The following is a 19,885-nucleotide window of genomic DNA, read 5'->3' on the forward strand; positions in this document are numbered from 1 at the left end:
CCAAGCTACAGGCACCGAGCCCAACCTCTACCTCTTGAGCTCAAATGATTCTCTTGCCTTAGCCTCCTGAGTAACTAGGACTACAGGTGTCCACCACAAAATCCAACTATTTTTAAAGATGGGGTCTGACTGTAGCTTAGGCTGGTCCCAAATTCGTGAGCCCAGGTGATCCATCCACCTCAGCCTCCCAAAGTTCTGAGATTACAGGCGTGAGCCACCACGCCTAGCCTATTTTTTCCATTCTTGTGATACTTTACTAAGAAGAATGTGTTTCAACTCCAACTAGGTAAATACAAAAGATAAAGATGTTAAATCTCTGTCCTTTTTAATGGCTGAATAATATTCTATGGTGTACATATACCACAGTTTGTTAATCCATTCATGGTTTGATGGCACTTGGGTTGGTTCCACATCTTGGCAGTTGTGAATTAAGCTACAATAACTATTCCAGTACAAATGTCTTTGTGGTAAAGTGATTTTTGTTCTTTTGGGTAGATACCTAGTAATGGCATTACAGGATCAAATGGAAGGTCAAGTTACAGTTCTTTGAGAATTCTCCATACTTCTTTCCACAGAGTTGTATTAGTTTGCAATCTCACCAGCAGTGCAAAAGTCTTCCCTTCTCTCCACATCCCTACTGGCATCTGCAAGTTTTAGGATTTTGTGATGTGGTCTATTCTCTCTGGAGTTAGGTGATGTCTCAGAGTGGTTTTGATTTGCATTTCTCTGATGATTAGGGATGATGAGCATTTTTCCTCGTGTTTGTTGGTCATTTCTCTGTCATCTTCAGAGATGTTTCTGTTCAAGTCTTTTGCCCAGTGATACATGGGATTATTTTCTCTTTTCTTGTTGATTAACTTGAGTTCTCTATGGATTCTAGTTATCAGCCCTTTTGTCAGATTCATAGATTGCAAATATCTTCTCCGATTCTAAAGGCTGTCTGTTTGCTTTAGTTTTTGTACTCTTACCTGGACAGAAGCTTTTTAGCTTGATCATGTCCCATTTATTTATTTTTAGTGTTGCTGCAATTGCCAATAGTTCACTTCATAAAATCTTTTCCCAGGCTAATTTTGTCAAGAATTTTTCCCACAATTTCTTCTAGGATTTTTATTGTTTCATGTCTTTTTTTTTTTTTTTTGGAGAGACAGAGTCTTACTTTATGGCCCTGGGTAGAGTGCCGTGGCATCACACAGCTCACAGCAACCTCCAACTTCTGGACTTAAGCGATTCTCTTGCCTCAGTCTCCTGAGTAGCTGGGACTATAGGCACCCGCCACAATGCCTGGCTATTTTTTTTTTTTTTTGGTTGCAATTCAGCTGGGGCCGGGTTTGAACCCACCACCCTCGATATATGGGGCCGGTGCCTTCCCGACTGAGCCACAGGCGCTGCCCTGTTTCATGTCTTAAATTTAAATCTTTTATCCAGTGAGAGTCAATTTTTGTCAGTGGTGAGGGGGTGAGTCCCATTTCAGTCTTCTATAAGTGGCTAGCCAGTTCTCCCAGCACCATTTATTAAATAGGAATTCTGTTCCCCGGTGCATGCTTTTGTTTGGTTTATCAAAGATCAGATGGCGATACGTGGCTGGGTTCAACTCTAGCTTTTCTATTCTGTTCATAGATCTATATCTTTATTTTTGTACCAGTACAAAATTTGTGGTCACTGTAGACGTGTAATATAACCTGATGTCTGGTAATGTGATGCCCACAGATTGGTTTTTATTTCTTTTTTTTTTTTTTTTATTGTTGGGGATTCATTGAGGGTACGATAAGCCAGGTTACTCTGATTGCAATTGTAAGGTAAAGTCCCTCTTGCAATCATGTCTTGCCCCCACAAAGTGTGACACACACCAAGGTGGTTTTTATTTCTTAAAATTGTATTTTCTGTTCGGAATTATTTCTGGTTTCATGTGAAATGAAGTGCTATTTTCTCAAGTTCTTCAAAGTATGACTTTGGTACTTTGAAGGGGATTGCATTAAATCTGTGGATCGCTTTGGGTAGAATGGATATTTTAACGATGCTGATTCTTCCCAGCCAGGAGCATAGTATGTTCTTCCATTTGTTTGTTTTTTGTTTTTATCTTAACCACATCAATCTTTAATGAGGTATAAGTACGGAAGTTGAGATAACAGCTTGCATAGGTGTTTAGTAAATGAACAATTTTAAACCTAGCCATTTACTACTCCAGATATATATTTGGCACAATTGATCTGTCTAGTCAGTGGTAAGGTCTCATTGCACTTTAGTACTGGCTGACCCAGATGACTTGTTTTGAAATTTAAGGAATATTTGCTAGTAGAGGTCCCTCTCAAGTTTACACTTATGGATGGCAAACAGCATTCTACAGGATATTATCTTTCATTAGGATTTCAACTGCAAATAAACCCACGTAAGAAAAAAGGGAGAAATGATGTTTCAATGGTTAACACTGAGCTTAAGATCTTATATAGCCAATTTGACAGAGGTTAGTAGATTCTAACCTTTCTGAATAAGTTAGCAGCAGTAGAACTTAAAAAAAGATCTTACTAAATTATTAGAAGCACAAGGTCACACTTTTTAAATGCAAGTATAGGTAATTTTAAATATTTTTTAAAAACTGTATGGGCCTACTGTTAGTATCTAAGAGCCTCCTACCTAGTAGTCACATAATCCTGGCAAGAGTAAGTAGTCCAGGCTTTAGGAAAATGAGAATGATAAACAGACAGCCCAGTTGCCGATTTTAAATAATTATCTTGGCCCTCCACGTTTTTTTTTTTCTCATTTGAACTAAAAATCAAGATATACAAAGCTTTAAGAGATCTATTGTTATGAAAGGTCTCCCTGCAGCAATAGGGCTCCATGTTTAAGATTTCTGAGGCTTTGGGGTGCAGGACTTAAAACAGATAAGATAAAAGATAAAATGAACCCATACCCAAGATAAAACTATTTCAGCATCATAATACACCAGTTTGCTAAATTCAGATTTTTTTATATGACTGCTTTATTACAATCTGGACAAATCTGTTTGCCGCCAGACAAAAATCATAAATCCCAGCCATCATTTTTTTTTTTTTTTTTTTTGTAGAGACAGAGTCTCACTTTATGGCCCTCGGTAGAGTGCCGTGGCATCACACAGCTCACAGCAACCTCCAACTCCTGGGCTTAAGCGATTCTCTTGCCTCAGCCTCCCGAGTAGCTGGGACTACAGGCGCCCGCCACAACGCCCGGCTATTTTTTTTTTTTTGGTTGCAGTTTGGCCGGGCCGGGTTTGAACCTGCCACCCTCGGTATATGGGGCCGGCACCCTACCGACTGAGCCACAGGCGCCGCCCCCAGCCATCATTTTTTAAGGTCCACAGTTCCAAAGCTCATTTAAATATACTATTTGTAAAGCTGCCATTTTCATTTAGATACAGTATGACTATGCCAAATAAAGAACAATTATTTTAATAAACTTAATACATTTTTAAGTGAAGTTATACTAGCCAAAGTAGTATCTGTTTTAAGTCCTGTAGAGCAAAGCCTCAGGAATATCAATCAGTGTGATCGGTGAATATTTAGGTGATACTGACACGTTGATGTATTAGTTTAATTCCCTTTGAGGGACCAAGGTGACTTCAATATCCAGTGGCCTGAAAGAAAAGCCTTGTTTTCTTGGTAAGCCTATTAGTGGTGTAATTTTTCTATCCATTAAGAATTTGTATATAAAATAGCTACAAAAGATAAATAAGTAACAAATATATATAAATGATGACACCTGAACTTCAGTAGAGGATTGCACAAATTCATGATCTGAGCAAATTAAGACATCAAAATATAAAAGAGGTAACACCAGTCTGTGGTAAACACTAAAACTCCCAAGTAATTGAAAAAAGTTTAGTTACCTGCAATTGATATATTTACACTTTTTTTACTCTGTAAAAAAATGTTTTGTTGCAGTTAGATACAAAATGTATAAATGTAGTGTGCACTGATTCATAAGTAAAAAATAAAAACAATGAAGCTCAAAATTGTAAGTCAGCCCTTTTAAAAAGTATATATACAAATCGTAAGAAAGCCCCACCATCTTTGGATCAGCTAAGGATTTCCTTAGAAGAGGTATCAGCTTCTTCACTGGAGTGCTGGCTACCAGACAGGAGTTCTGGAGGCAAAAGTTTAGAATGTCCATTTTCAGTAACTCGTTGGGTATAAAACAAGATGTAGGCTTGGGCCTTGCATACTTCATCCATAGTGCACATACTTAGCTTCTTTTCTCAGAGTTTCATAGTTCTCTTTGTAGAGGTCCTTCACATCTTTTGTTAGATATATTCCCAGTATTTCATTTTCTTTGAAGCTACTGTGAAGGATATTGTGTCTTTGATTTGATTCTCAACTTGATTGTTATTGGTATATATGAAGGATACTGATTTGTGTACATTGCAGTGTACCCAGAACCCTCCTTCAGAATTATAGCAGTAGGCAGTATAATGTCCCGAGGCAAATCCTTTCCCATGGTGCATTACTACAGCAGATAAGTCATAGACAAAGCATTCTGGTCTGAGGGATTTCAGGATCTCCCTGCAGCAATAGGGCTCCATGTTTAAGATTTCTTCAAAGCCAACGTGAACACCAGTCTTCTCTCAATTATTACATCCTGACCACCTGAATCGTTTGAGGTGTAGTCTGAGAACCTGAGGTAGATGGCATATCATAAGTTGTTTCTGGGCTTCCATGAGTACAACTGACTTTGAGGAACACCTTCTATGCTTTGTGTTACACTGGTCACATATGTAGACTTTTCCTTCTAAAGCCTCAGTTTCTGTAAATTTGCCCAACATTTCAGTAACTGGACATGGTTGGGAAGCAGCATCTTTTCCACTGCCTTGTTATCTTTGTGGAAATTCCAGTGACAAGTCCCAAAAAGGTTCTATGGTATTTGATTTGTTGTCACACACAAGAAATGTAACCAGCCCGAGCCGGAGTGGCCAACCTGGCACTCATCCTCGACACCCTCTGTTCTTCCATTTGTTAACGTCTTCTGCTATTTCTTTTCTCAGAGTTTCATAGTTCTCTTTGTAGAGGTCCTTCACATCTTTTGTTAGATATGTTCCCAGTATTTCATTTTCTTTGAAGCTACTGTGAAGGGTATTGTGTCTTTGATTTGATTCTCAACTTGATTGTTATTGGTATATATGAAGGATACTGATTTGTGTACATTGATTTTGTATCCCCAGATGTTACTGTATTTTTTGATCACTTTAAAAGCTTTGTAGTTGAGTCCCTGCAGTTTTCCAGTTCTAAGATCATGTCATCCACATAGAGTGAGAGTTTGACCTCTTCTGTCCCCGTCTGAATACCCTTGATCTCTTTCTCTTGTCTGATTGCACTGGATAGGACTTCCCACGTATCCAATTTTAAAACTTAATTTTCCCATTCTCTTTTACACCTGGGCTAGTTGTGTGATGCTGTTCTGAGCAATAAGATGAAGCCAGTGGTCTCTATGGTTGTGCCTCCTTCTAAATACAAAGACAAAGCTTTTTTGCCTCCTTCACCCTTTACCTTTTCTTTTTTTAGACAGTCTCATTCTGTTTCCCTGGGGAGAGTCCTGGGCTGTGGTATCATAGCTCCCAGCAACCTCAAACTCTTGGGCTTGAGCAATCCTCTTGCTTGCCCAGTACTGGAACTACAGGTGCCCACCATGACACCCAGGTAATTTTTCTAGTTTTAGTAGCAATGGGGTCTGGCTCTTCTTAGGCAGATTTCCATCTCCTGGCTCAAGCAATCCACCCTGCCTTGGCCTCCCAGAATGCTAGGATTATAAGCGCGAGCCACTGTGCCCAGCCTCACCTCTTACCTTATATTCTTTTTCCTTCCAGGAATATAAATGTGAGTCTGTAGTGGCAGCAGCCATCCTGTGCCCATGAACCAGAGACAGAAAAATGAAGCGTCTTCTCTTTTCCAGATGTCAGTGCATAATTATATAAATCTTCTTTCATTTACATGGTATTTTACAAATTACAGGTGGGCTTTCATAAACCTTGTTTTCTATTTCCCTTTATTTTTCACAATACCTCCCCATCCACGTGATAGGTCTTGTTACTTTTTTTTTTTTTTTATGGGGGAGGAGGAATTGGCAATGTGTTTATTATTTTTTATTTTTGTGGTTTTTGGCTGGGGCTGGGTTTGAACCCACCACCTCTGGCATATGGGACTGGCGCCCTACAGGTCTTGTTACTTTTAAAAACAAAACAAAGCGGGCAGCGCCTGTGGCTCAGTTGGTAAGGCGCCGGCCCCTTATATCGAGGGTGGCGGGTTCAAACCCGGCCCCGGCCAAACTGCAACCAAAAAATAGCTGGGCGTTGTGGCGGGTGCCTGTAGTCCCAGCTACTCGGGAGGCTGAGGCAAGAGAATCACTTAAGCCCAGGAGTTGGAGGTTGCTGTGAGCTGTGTGAGGCCACGGCACTCTACCGAGGGCCATAAAGTGAGACTCTGTCTCTACAAAAAAAAAAAAAAGCAAAAACTCCTGCAATCCTAAAGGTACATAATTAATTTATGACTAATTTTGACTTGGTTTGCTTGCCTCCCAGCTGAAAGGAGCTACCCTCAAAGTATGGGACTTTTTTTTCTTTGAGACAGAGCCTCAAGCTGTCACCCTGGGTAAAGTGCTGTGGCATCATTGCTCACAGCAACCTTCAACTCCTGGGCTCAAGTGATTTTCTTGCCTCAGCATTCCAAGTAGCTGGGACCACAGGTGCCCGCCACAACGCCCAGCTAGTTTTTGGTTGTAGTTGTTATTGTTGTTTGGCAGGCCCGGGCTGGATTCAAACCCGCCAACTCTGGTGTATGTGGCTGGCGCCTTAGCCTCTTAAGCTAAAGTCGCCGAGCCGAAGTATGGGATTTTGAAATTTGGAAAAATGGTGCAAAACTAATCTTACAATACAGAATTGGGGGAAGGGGTCCATACTACCAAAATAGAAATGATAGGGTAGCATTTCATAAGAACACCAAAAGTCAAAGAAAAGATGTACTAAATGGGAGGAAGGGCAGAAAGGAGGTTCACATTACCAAAGACAAATATTTTTACTCAATTCCAACATTTTGCACTGTGGCCTGTGAGAAAATACTTTACCCCACCCCACCCCATTTCTCAGTGTTCCTGCAAAACCCAATCTCTTGATACTGAACAACTGTCAAAATGAGAACTTTTTTTTTTTTTTTTTTTTGTGGTTTTTGGCCAGGGCTGGATTTGAACCCACCACCTCCAGCATATGGGACCAGCGCCCTACTCCTTGAGCCACAGGCACCACCCCATTTGTTTTTTATTAATCCCAGAAATATTTGCTCTTTACAGCCGTCCTTATCGGGCCATTCGCTTCTCCTTAAAGGATAATAATTTTTCTTATCTTACCTCTAGTTACAAGCCTTACACTCCATGTTAGAGATCTCCACCTCTTTCCTAGGGAGAACAATCTCCCCTTTCATTTACACGTCAAAAGAAGCGAAAACCCTCAAAGAGGATGATTTTATCTTTCCAGTAGTGACAGAACTTAGATTCCAAAAGGTAAGAACCCAAGATCTTTCCCCCTTCTGTTCCTAAGGAAATTTTGTTTACTTTAGGGAGCAAAGACTTTTCTCTCTCCTTTGAGGTGGGGAGAGCACAATGGTTGTCCCTCTTCTATAGGAACTCTCAGATCCATATTTCAGAGTCCCTTTCCTAGAGTGTGACCCCACCATGCACAGAGACTTAAATCCATCTATCTTTCACTGTGTTGCCTGCAAGGTTACTCATGAGGGACAATGCAGCAATGTTAAATTAATCTGGCTAGGGTTAAACCTGTGAGTGAATAAAGCTCTGATCTGCGATTCAGAGACCTACGGTTTCTGCTAGTATGTATTTATCTATCATCTGCTATCTACCATCTATAATTAGGCAAGAAAAGATAACATCTCAGACTCATCACAATTTCTGACTTGACATAATCCCCCTTTAAGAAATTGATAAATTATTCTCTTTAGTAGTGATTTAGGGGCCTGGCACAGTCAGCAGGCTCATGCCTGCAACCCAAGCACTTTGTGAAGCTAAGGTGGGAGGATGGCTTGAGCCCAGAAGTTCAAGATCAGCCTGGACAACATAATGATACCCAATCTCTACAAAATATAAGAAAAGGAGGGGCTGGACACAGCAGCTTACACCTGTATCCCAGCCCAAGGCGGGTGGATTGCTTGAGCTCAGGAGTTCAAAACCAGCCTAAGCAAGAGTGAGACCCCCCCCTAAAAAAAATAGCCAGGCATTGTGGTGGGCTTCTGTAGCCCAAGCTATTTGCGAGGCTGAGGCAAGAGAATTGCTTGAGCCCAAGAGTTTTTGCTACTGTTGTTGTTAAGCAGGCCTAGTCGAGGTTCAAATTCATAGCCCCTGGTCTGCTGGGCCAGTACTCTAACCATTGAGCTACAGCACCCAGCTTGAGCCCAACGTTTGAGGTTTCTGTAAGCTATGATGCCACGGCACTCTACCAAGGGCAATAAGTAGGATTCTGTCTCACGAAAAAAGAAATTAAACCACTGCCTGCCATACACTAGATGCTCAAAAAATATTTGTTAAATATATGAATGAATGAGTTATAATAGTGTATAGGAAACCCACATAGAATTTACATAGAATTATAAATAATAACTGCATTGGATTAGAAACCTCGCAGAATAAAAAAAAGCTTGTGTAGACTTGGGTATGTGGAAGTTTTTAGTTCGGTAGAAAATAGCCCACATTGGCAATAAAGAAGGAAGTTGAATATTTGTTTCTCAGGCATGAGGTAAAGAGAGTGAAAACAAAATTATGTTTCAGTCATAAAGACTACCAGATCTCAGCCAGGCACAGTGGCTCATGCCTGTAATCCCAGAATTCTGGGAGGCTGAGATGGGTAGATTGGTTGAACTCAGGATTTCAAAACCAACCTGAGAAAGAGCAAGACCCCATCCCCCCCCAAAAAAACAGCCGAGTGTTGTGGCAGGTGCCTGTATTCCCAGCTATTCAAGAGGCTGAAGCAAGAGGATCCCTCGAGCCCAAGAGTCTGAGGTTGCAGTGAGCCATGACACCATGGCACTCTACCAAGGACAAGAGAGTGAGACTCTGTCTCAAAAAAAAGACTACAAGATCTCAAATGAGCCAAGAGCACATTGGAAGCTGGTCAAGGGGGCTGCATGAAATGGAGCCCCCAAGCACGTCCTGCTTACTGCAGAAGTGGGCCTCTTCTTCAAGATAAGACCACAAAGAAAATTGTCAATGAGGGCTACGAAGCACTGGAGTCTGATTAGGGCTATCACCTTGGATGAAGAACTGGGGAGAAGTCTGAGCCGTTTTAAAGGATGAAACAACCTGAGTACAGATTTTAGATTACGCATCAAAAGTGAGCCGAGACTTCCTGAGTGATGAGGGTCTGTGAAGTGTTCTCTGACTGGGTTGATGACTGAAGTTTGGGTTTATAAATTTGATGTTTCGGCCGGGTATTGTGGCTCACACCTGTAATCGTAGAACTTTTGGAGGCCGAGACAGGTGGATTGCCTAAGCTCAGGAGTTCAAGACAAGCCTGAGCAAGAGTGAGACCCTGTCTCTAAAATCTAGCCAGGCATTATGGTGGGCACCTGTAGTCCCAGCAAGAGAATCACTTAATTAAGCCTGAGAGTTTGAGGTTGCTGTAAGCTACGATGCCATAGCACTTTACTGAGGGCAACAAGTGAGACTCTGTCTCAAAAAAAATAATAATAATAAATTGATGTTTTACTCATCAACACTGACTCACTTTATACATTAAAGAATGTGTGTTTGGGTGGCTCCCATAGCTCAGTCAGTAGGGCACCAGCCACATACACCCAGGCTGGCGGGTGCAAACCCGGCCCAGGCCAGCTAAACAACAATGACAATTGCAACAAACACATAGCTGGGTGTTGTGGCGGGCGCCTGTAGTCCCAGCTGCTTGGGAGGCTGAGGCAAGAGAATCGCTTAAGCCCAGGATTTTGAGGTTGCTGTGAGCTGTGACACCACAGCACTGTATCGAGGACATTGTAGTGAAACTCTGTCTCAAAAAAAAAAAAGTGGGTTTGTTTGCGTGTGTGTGTGGGAGGGGGGTGTTTTTATTTTCCTAGAAGGAAATAGAATGGCTTCTCTAAGAGGCTTGTGTGCTCTGGCTGGGGTGTGCATGGTGATGGCCCCTTACTGCTCGGTTTCCTTTCTCTGCCTCTCATAGCAGTTAAGAGACAGGCTACATAGGGAGAGTGTCACAGAGGACCAGCAACTTCAGTCAGTAGTAATGAATGGTGCAATTGTAGTCTAATGTACTAAAATCCTTGGGTCAACAATACCAGTAATAATTATTATTTTAAAAGGTATATTTAGGCCGGGCTCGGTGGCTCACTCCTGTAATCCTAGCACTCTGGGAGGCTGAAATGATGGATTACTTGAGCTCAGGAGTTCGAGACCCATCCTGAGCAAGAGGGAGACCCCCATCTCTACTAAGAATAGAAAAACTAGCTGGGCGTCATGGCAGGCACCTGTAGTCCCAGCTCCCTGGGAAGTTGAGGCAAGAGGATCACTTGAGCCCAAGAGTTTGAGGTTTCTATGAGCTGTGATGCCACAGCACTTTACCCAGGGCAACAGAGTAAGACTGTGTCTCAAAAAAAGAAAAGTATATTTAAATGGTAGCTTGTATTTATTTTTAAAATTGATTTGTGGGGTCAGTATTTCATTATTACAGCCACTCTATGAGCGAAGCATTAATGCTCTCCATTTACATTAAAGAAATTGAGGCTCAAAGGGATTAAGATGACTGATGACTTGGTCAAAGTGACTCTGTTGTGACCTAAATCTAGACTAGGCTAGACTGAACCTGTGTCCTGATGTACCCAAGACAGCTCCTGTTTATGCCTCTTGTTCTAGTGTAATTATTAATTGTACCCTTCACTCTTCAAAGTCTCCTCATTAGACAATAATTTATATGGTCACTCTACCAAAGCCTACTTCTTCCATTCACTCAAGTCTAATCTTTTCTTTAATTACTGCTTTGTTTCCTCCACTTACAGCAGCTTCAGGATAGTTACAAGAGCTGAAAGGGCTGGCTTCCAACTGTGGAATCAAGTCTATGAGAGGGGCGGCACCTGTGGCTCAGTGAGTAGGGCACCGGCCCCATATACCGAGGGTGGTGGAACTGCAACAAAAAAATAGCCGGGCGTTGTGGCGGGGCCTGTAGTCCCAGCTGCTCGGGAGGCTGAGGCAAGAGAATCGCCTAAGCCCAAGAGCTGGAGGTTGCTATCAGCTGTGATGCCATGGCACTTTAACGAGGTCGATAAAAGTGAGACTCTGTCTCTAAAAGAAAAAAAGTCTATGACAAAAAAGGCATTTCAAATTGCAAACAAACAAGTCAACCAGTGACTTTTAAAGTTGAAAACTTGAGTATAGTAGTTAAAAGATCAAGGTCTGAATCGCAGCTCTGTTACTTCTGAGCTGTGTGGCTTTAGAACAGTGGTCTCCAACATTTTTGGCCCCAGGGACTGGTTTCAAGGAAGACAATTTTTTCATGGATGAAAAAAATCCACCTCAGATCATCAGGGATTAGATTCTCATAAGGAGCACTTAACCTAGATCCCTGGCCTGTGCAGTTTACAGTAGGGTTTGTGCTAATGCTGCTGTTTATCTGACAAGAGGTGGAGCTCAGCGGGATGCCTGTGACTGGGGACAGCTGTAAATACAGACGAAGCTTCACCCTCACTTGCCCTACACTCACCTCCTGCTCTGCAGCCCTGTTCCCAACAGGCCCTGATCAGTACTGGTCCACGTACTAGTCCATGGCCCAGGGTTTAGGGACCACAACTTCAGGTAAATGAGTGTGGGAAAAAATCAACCAAATACCGTTAATTAGAATAGCCTTTATTAAAAAATGGGCCTGCAAAGGCTCCCAAAGGAGCTAAAAAACAGACTATCCTGGAGAAAGAAGAGGCAAGAATTTTATTAAACCTTAGTTAGGGTTGGGGAAGGGGGTTGTCAGTAGAACTTCAGTTAGTTTTGGGAAGAGTTGGTCCGAATAACTTTTGGAAGAGGGAGGAATTTGTTGTTGTAGATAAGCAGCCCTGCCACTGTTTGGGGGATTTGGATTTATCAGATTGGATGGGAGGAGCAGTTAGAGGCTAATACTTTGCAGATAGAAGTGGGAGGAACAAAGATTGCATAAATCTAAAAGTTAAAAACTCACCTGATAAAGGAGAAAATTCCTGATTTACTCCGAGGAATAAATGTCACATAGAAATGTAACAGGTTAGGGGTGGAGGGAGGGAGATGGGGGTCACAGTGTATGACACACCGCTTGGGGGTGGGACACAATTAGAAGAGGGACTTTACCTAACAAATCCAATCAGTATAACCTGATTGGATTTAATAATCCTTTGTGCCCTCAATGAATCCCCAAAATAAATAAATACACACATACATACATAAATACATAAATAATGTAACAGGTTTACAAAGTTGGATTACTGTTTCTAAACTTAAGGTTTTGGCTTCAAACTAGATTGTTCTTCCCAATCTCAAAAGCATACAAATATTCAGGTAACTTTTCTCTTTTGTGTTTATTGTTTTATTATTGTTTCTCTATATTTCTGTATTTCAGTGGTTCTCAACCTTCCTAATGCCGCAATGTATTTTTATTGTTAAAAAGGGGTCACGACCCACAGGTTGAGAACCACTACTGTATTTTAACTTGGACAAGTATTACTTTAAAATAAGAAAAAAAGGTAAGTACTGAAAATAAATAAGCAAAATACACATAAATGTAGAATTTGCATAGTGTCAAATACATGATAAAAGTAGACTATAAGGGCAGAAAGATTTCAGAGAAAAAAAGGATGAAAATGAAGGTGTCCTGGGCAGCGCCTGTGGCTCAAGGAGTAGGGGGCCAGTCCCATATGTCAGAGGTGGCGGGTTCAAACCCAGCCCTGGCCAAAAACAAACAAACAAACAAAAAAAAAATCTGCAGTTTTTTGGGCGGTGCCTGTGGCTCAGTCAGTAGGGCGCCAGCCCCATATACCGAGGGTGGCAGGTTCAGACCCAGCCCCGGCCAAACTGCAACCAAAAAATAGCCGGGCGTTGTGGCGGCGCCTGTAGTCGGGAGGCTGAGGCAAGAGAATCGCTTAAGCCCAGGAGTTGGAGGTTGCTGTGAGCTGTGTGAGGCCACAGCACTCTACCAAGGGCCATAAAGTGAGACTCTGTCTCTACAAAAAAAAAAAGAAAGAAAAGAAAATGAAGGTGTCCAAAGAATGCTTTCCTGAAGGAGGTACGATTGGAATGGGCCTTGAAGAATGGAAGGGAAGTAGATTCAGAAGACAGGAAAAGAAGCAGACAGATTGGGGGAGTGGAAATGCAATACAAGATGCATTTGTGTTTGGGGATAATGAGAGAATTTGTCTCAAGCATAATATTTATGTAAAAGAGAAAACTTGGGAGACATAGGATCTACGTTGTAAAGCACTTGGAATTAGGATTTAAGGTATTTTACACTTTATTCTGCAAAACTAAGAGGCAAATTCGAGAACTGACTACACTTGGAGAAAAGTTACTTAAAAAAGTAAGTACATGAAGGATAAAAAAAACATAAGGTCAGGAAATAGCTCAGATTATATGTTAGTCAACAATTCTGATTAGATAACTTTGGGGTTGGTTTTGATCAAAAGAAAAACAAAAAATCTGTCTTTTGAATGAAAAATAAGTTTATGGTTTATCTTGGAATTCAAGGCTTTGTAAACATTTTGGTTTTTCATGGCTTATCTTAGAGTGCAAATCTTTTTAGGAATGTCAGCTTTTTCCGGGCTATGGCAAAAGATGGTCTTGCTTGGTCACCATGGTGGGCAGGGTTAGATAAGTTATCAGTTTCCTTTCTGATATTTTACAGACTAGAATGTAAAACTCAAATGTCCATAGGCTTCAGTAGGGCCACCAGGTAGATTTCTGCTGACTGCACAGGTTGCACACTGCTCAACTCCAGATGTTATGTGCACAGCGCCCCCTGGAGTTATAAAATGCAAAATCTGCTCTGCGGTACAAAGAAGCCAGGCAGGTAACACCAATCAGAGAAGCTTATGGCCCATTAAGGGATTCCACCTAATCAAAAAATAATGTTCAGGGCGGCGCTTGTGGCTCAGTGAGTAGGGCACCGGTCCCATATGCCGAGGGTGGTGGGTTCAAACCCAGCCCCGGCCAAACTGCAACAACAAAAAAATAGTCAGGCGTTGTGGCAGGCGCCTGTAGTCCCAGCTGCTCGGGAGGCTGAGGCAAGAGAATCGCTTAAGCACAAGAGCTGGAGGTTGCTGTGAGCCGTGTGACGCCACGGCACTCTACCGAGGGCAGTAAAGTGAGACTCTGTCTCTACGAAAAATAATAATAATAATAATAATAATGTTCAGAACACTGTGGAGTAATAAACAGATTTGCAAACTATACTGGGCTTTGGAGCTTCAGTTTGGGATCTCCGCTATAGAATATAAAGGTGGTTGATATTTTTGAGCAGGGTAATTATGCAAAGAGGTATGTAAAATATAGTATTATAGAGAAAAAAGACAAAAAAAAGAAAGAAAGAAAGTCAAAAAAGTGTTTCAATAACTTAGGGTTGAAGAAATAGGGGCCTGGCCCAAGGCTATAGGAATAGGCATAGAAAGAAAAAATTAATAGGATTTAGTAATAGGATTCAGATTTGAATTAGAATCAAATGAATTCAGACTTGATTTCCCATAAGGGAAAAAGAGAGACCAGGGTGATGAACGGTTTAAAATTGGGTCTTTAGGAAAATACTTAAAACAAAACAATTTACCTTGGAAACAACAAATTCAAACTTTTATTTTAAAAAAAAAGATCTTTTTAGAAAATGGTAGTAAAAATCATCTTTTCAAAGATTGTATAATGCTATGATATCATTCATAATAAAAAAGTGGAAAAAAGATAAGAAAAGGAAAAAGTTGGAACTATGCAAAATGTTTAATAGTAATTATCTGAGCAATGTGATTATAAGTTACAATAATTTTCTTCTTTACACTTACACTAAGTTTCCAAAATTTCTACAATGTGTTATATTTATAAACAGAAAAAAATGCTTATAAAGATCCTGAAGACTTGGGCGGTGCCTGTGGCTCAAGGAGTAGGGCACTGGCCCCATATACTGGGGGTGACGGGTTCAAGCCCAGCCCCAGCCAAAACTACCAAAAAAAAAGATCCTGAAGAGTTGCCTTTTACATAGTGCATAAATTCAGTCTTCATTTGTTTTTGCGGCTTCCACATGCTGTAATAAGTGCTAATAGGCTTGTTTTTTTTTTTTTTTCTTGAGACAGAGCCTCAAGCTGTCGCCCCAGGTAGAGTGCTGTGGCATCACAGCTCACAGCAACCTCCAACTCCTGGGCTTAAGTGATTCTCCTGCCTCTGCCTCCCAAGGAGCTGGGACTACAGGCGCCCGCCACAATGCCCGGCTATTTTTTGGTTGTACTTGTCATTGTTGTTTGGTGGGCCCAGGCTGGATTTGAACCCGCCAGCTCAGGTGTATGTGGCTGGCGCCTTAGCCACTTGAGCCACAGGCACCAAGCCAGGCTTGGCTTTTTTAACTAGAAAACATTTGTCCTTTTCTAAGGTGCTAGATAAAAATCTTTGTAATCCTCAAGGAAATAAAGATTTAATGTTTTCCAATCATATAGATTTGTTTTAGGCATTATTTTCTGCTTAAAAAACTACTTTTAATTGTGTTAATAATTTTTAGAAAAGACATAGTTTTTTGTTTTGTTTTGTTTTTGTTATTTTAGAGTTAACTATTAGCCTTTTCCAAGTGGTGTTCATTCATGCCTTAAAACCTATCTGAATTTTTGCCAAGAACAGAAAGACTCAAGCCAAAAAGGAATAATAGTAATATCAACAATAAAAATAGCCTGTCTGTAGGCTAAAGTTTTAAAAAATGGCTTCATGTGGGATTTGGTGGGATTACTCATTTGACTCATTTGACTCACAATAAGGCCTCTTGATCAGCACCACAGAGTTATCAAATTGTAAAACCAGTACAGTGATTTTTCTAACATTATGAATTGAAAAGCCTGGTGGTCTTTTTTTTTTTTTTTTTTTTTACCTGAGACAGAATTTCACTGTTACTCTAGGGTAGAGTGCTATGGTGTCAGCTAGCTCACAGCAACCTCAAATTCCTGAGCTCAAGCAATCTTCCCAGAATGCTAGGATTACGGGTGTGAGCCACTGCACCTCTCAGCTAGCTAGGCCTGTTAATCTCCTAACTACCATTGTTCAGCCCCATGACCTGCTCAAGCTCCAGACTCTGGCTGTATGTAGTACAGCCTGCTCCAACACCCACTGAAACCCAAAATACAACCAAGGAGAACAGAAAGTATCTAAAAACTCTCATTTCTTGAAAGCATATTTGGCATTTTAGACTTTGCACAATGTTTGCACGTAAGTCCTTTCTCAAAACACTACAAGAGGGAAATTCTGAGTTAAATAATAGAAATGATTAAAAATTTTGCAGGTTTGCTGCCATAAGGTCACATCTACTAGAATAATAGAATAATTTTGGCAGGTGGTGCCTGTGGCTCAAAGGGGTAGGGCACCGGCCCCATATGCTGGAGGTGGCAGGTTCAAACCCAGCCCCGGCCAGAAACGCAAAAAAAAAAATGTTGTGTGTGTGAAAATCTTTTACACTTGTCATAAATGGTTAAATTAGGGGAGCATAACTCTTGCATAACCTGAAGCAGAACTTCAAGAATTAGCTTCAGGGTGGCGCCTGTGGCTCAGTCGGTAGGGCGCCGGCCCCATATACCTAGGGTGGCGGGTTCAAACCCGGCCCCGGCTGAACTGCAACCAAAAAATAGCTGGGCGTTGTGGCGGGCACCTGTAGTCCCAGCTACTCAGGAGGCTGAGGCAAGAGAATCGCTTAAGCCCAGGAGTTGGAGGTTGCTGTGAGCTGTGTGAGGCCACGGCACTCTACCGAGGGCCATAAAGTGAGACTCTGTCTCTACAAAAAAAAAAAAAAAAAAAAGAATTAGCTTCAGTTCCACATGGTTTTATCCCCCAAATTATTTCTCCCTTGATACTTTTTTCATGTTATCCCATTTGGTAATTATGCCCACTGCCCACACAAAAGTTCTCATTGTTCTTTGATGGAGATGTTCAGTTGTCTTAACTGATGCCCTGCTGTTCCTCATGCAAACATAGTTCTTACTTTGAACACAATTTTTATTTGTATGTTTTCCTGCCAGTGCCGCGCCCACAGCATTACCGCCGAAGTGAGGCGGCGCTGACCGCGTTTTAGAGCGTCGGTAAGGAGGCCTGTGCTCCACGGAGTTTCGCCCCCAGTGACCCCTGCACAAACAGCATCAGAAACGGTGCTCTACGTGCCAAGTCACCCGCAGGAGCTTGAACGACTGTGGCAGCCTTTAAAATTTATTACTTTGTTTTTCTTTAGCATAGGTCTGTGTGCTCTGATACTAATCACAATGTGCCTTCTCAAGGCTGGACCCATTGCACTACAGGATGAGATAAGGCACGAGCCTGCTAGACTCAGTGCCGCCTATATGTCAGGCACTAAGACATTTAAGTAATAAATACCTTCACAGTAAATACCAATGATTTAGGAGTAAGCAATTTCACAACCATGCTGAGACCAGCTCTTTTGTTAGTGAGGTAAACTTTGTACTGTTTATTTTAGGTATACTTTTGACTGTTAGCACGAAAACTGCAACCGTAAAGGAAAAATCTGTGACTTTCCCAGTAACTCAAAATAACTCTTGTGTAACCTATGACGCCCCCTGCCTGTAAGTAGAAGTGTATAAGTACTTGCATAAGTTTCACAGTAAAGTTACAGCTGCATACTCCGACCCGTGGTGTGTCAGACTGTCATTCCTGCGCCGACCTCTCAACCTTCCTCGTTCCTTCTCCCTGCTTTCCCTCGGACTGAAGCCCACCGACTGGGTGGTCCGCGGCATGCCAGCATGATTAACTTCTAACATACACTGTTTGAGTATTCATGCTTTTATCTGACATCCATACTTCTTTGTTCTGTAACCCTTATTGCTGGATAATTTGGATACACTAACAAATACCTCATTTAGCACCCTTTTAATCACTTTAAAAGCAACATTGGTTTCAGTAAAGTTTATATTTAAGTCACAATAAATATTTATCAAGTGAATGATTAAATGAATACCAGCTAAGAAAAGAGATATCATAGCCAACTTTGAGTGCGTTGTTACAAAAAATAGATTTAGTTTTTATTTTTTAAAAAAATATATATATATTTTTTTTTTTTTGTAGAGACAGAGTCTCACTTTACCGCCTTCAGTAGAGTGCCATGATGTCACAGGACTCACAGCAACCTCTAGCTCTTGGGCTTCAGCGATTCTACTGCCTCAGCCTCCCGAGCAGCTGGGACTACAGATGCCCACCACAACGCCTGGCTATTTTTTGGTTGCAGTTCAGCCGGGGCTGGGTTTGAACCCACTACCCTTGGTATATGGGGCCAGCGCCCTACTCACTGAGCTACAAGCACCACCCTAAAAATATTTTTGATGAGCAATAGAAACATTCTAAGTCTACTTGTAATTTAGAACATAAAATATTCTCAGATACCACGCCTAAGCAGTAAAGTGTAAATTTGAAGAACAAGATTTTGAAAAAGTGACCACACATTGTAGCTTCTCAGAGAAGCAATCCATTATCTTCCTGCTCAAAGATAGTCTTAGATAACTTATTATATAGAAATAGATAAATAATAAAAGAGAAACCTGTTTCTTTAAAACATATTACTCAAGACTTAGCAGCTTAAAACAACAAACATTTATTATCTCCCATGGTTTCAGATAATGAGGAATCTGGGAGCAGCTTAGCTGAGTTGTGCTTGGCTCAGGTTGTCCAAGGTTATAGCCAAAATGTCAGCCAGGGCTGCAGTCATCTCAAGGCTTAACTGAGCTGGGGGATCCACTTCCAAGCTTTCTCACATGGGTATTGAAACCTCCGTTCCTCAGCACATGTGCTTCTCTGGAGGGCTGCTTCTGATATGGCAGCTGGCTTCCCCCTGAGTAAATAATCAGAGAGAGAAAGAGAGAGAGAATGCCACCAAGATTGCTGGTCATGGTGGCTCACATCTGTAATCCCAGCAATGCGGGAGGCTGAGGCGGGAGGACTGCTTGAGCTTAGGAGTTTGAGACTTATCTGAGTGAGAGTGAGACCCTGACTCATTAAAAAAAAAATGATGGCTCAGCACCCATAGCTTAGTGGTTAGGGTGCCACCAACATGTTCGAAGCAGCCTGGGCCTGCTAAAACAACAATGACAAGACCAACAACAAAAAAACAGCCTTGTGTTGTGACGGGTGCCTATGGTCTCAGCTACTTGGGAGGCTGAGGCAAGAGTTTGAAGTTGCTGTGAGCTGTGACACCATGGGCAACAAAGTGAGACGCTGTCTCTAAAAAAAAAAAAAAAAGGTTCTTTCCTTTAAAAACCCAGCCAGGAGCCATGGCAAGTGCCTGTAATCCCAGCGGCTTCCAGAGGCTGAGGCAGCAGGATGCCCATGGCCCAACTCTGAGGTTGCAATGAGCTATGAAGCCACTGCACTCTGCTCAGGGCATAGGGTAGGACTGTGTCTCAACAAGGAAGGGAGGGAGAGAGAATGCCATCAAGACAGAAGCCACAGTCTCTTTCTTTTTTTTTTTTTTGTAGAGACAGAGTCTCATCCTATGGCCCTCGGTAGAGTGCTGTGGCCTCACACAGCTCACAGCAACCTCCAACTCCTGGGCTTAGGCGATTCTCTTGCCTCAGCCTCCCGAGTAGCTGGGACTACAGGCGCCCGCCACAACACCCGGCTATTTTTTGGTTGCAGTTCAGCCGGGGCTGAGCCTGAACCCGCCACCCTCGGTATA

General features: G+C 41.8%; 1 protein-coding gene across 5 annotated transcripts in view; it reads left to right on the forward strand.

Annotated features, from left to right (window-relative positions):
- Window positions 1-19,885, forward strand: part of AMN1 (antagonist of mitotic exit network 1 homolog) — a 145,535-nt gene that overhangs the window by 31,991 nt on the left and 93,659 nt on the right. For 2 of the 5 annotated variants that reach the window (XM_053554207.1, XM_053554206.1), the window contains exon 2: window positions 5,831-5,975. The exons of the other annotated variants lie outside the window; for them this stretch is intronic. In XM_053554207.1, the coding sequence (XP_053410182.1) occupies window positions 5,875-5,975 (101 nt within the window). In that variant the 5' untranslated portion in view covers window positions 5,831-5,874. The remainder of the gene's footprint in view (window positions 1-5,830; window positions 5,976-19,885) is intronic. 5 annotated transcript variants of the gene reach the window in all.

Source organism: Nycticebus coucang, chromosome 12 (genome assembly GCF_027406575.1).
Source record: "Nycticebus coucang isolate mNycCou1 chromosome 12, mNycCou1.pri, whole genome shotgun sequence".
Taxonomy (NCBI): domain Eukaryota; kingdom Metazoa; phylum Chordata; class Mammalia; order Primates; family Lorisidae; genus Nycticebus; species Nycticebus coucang.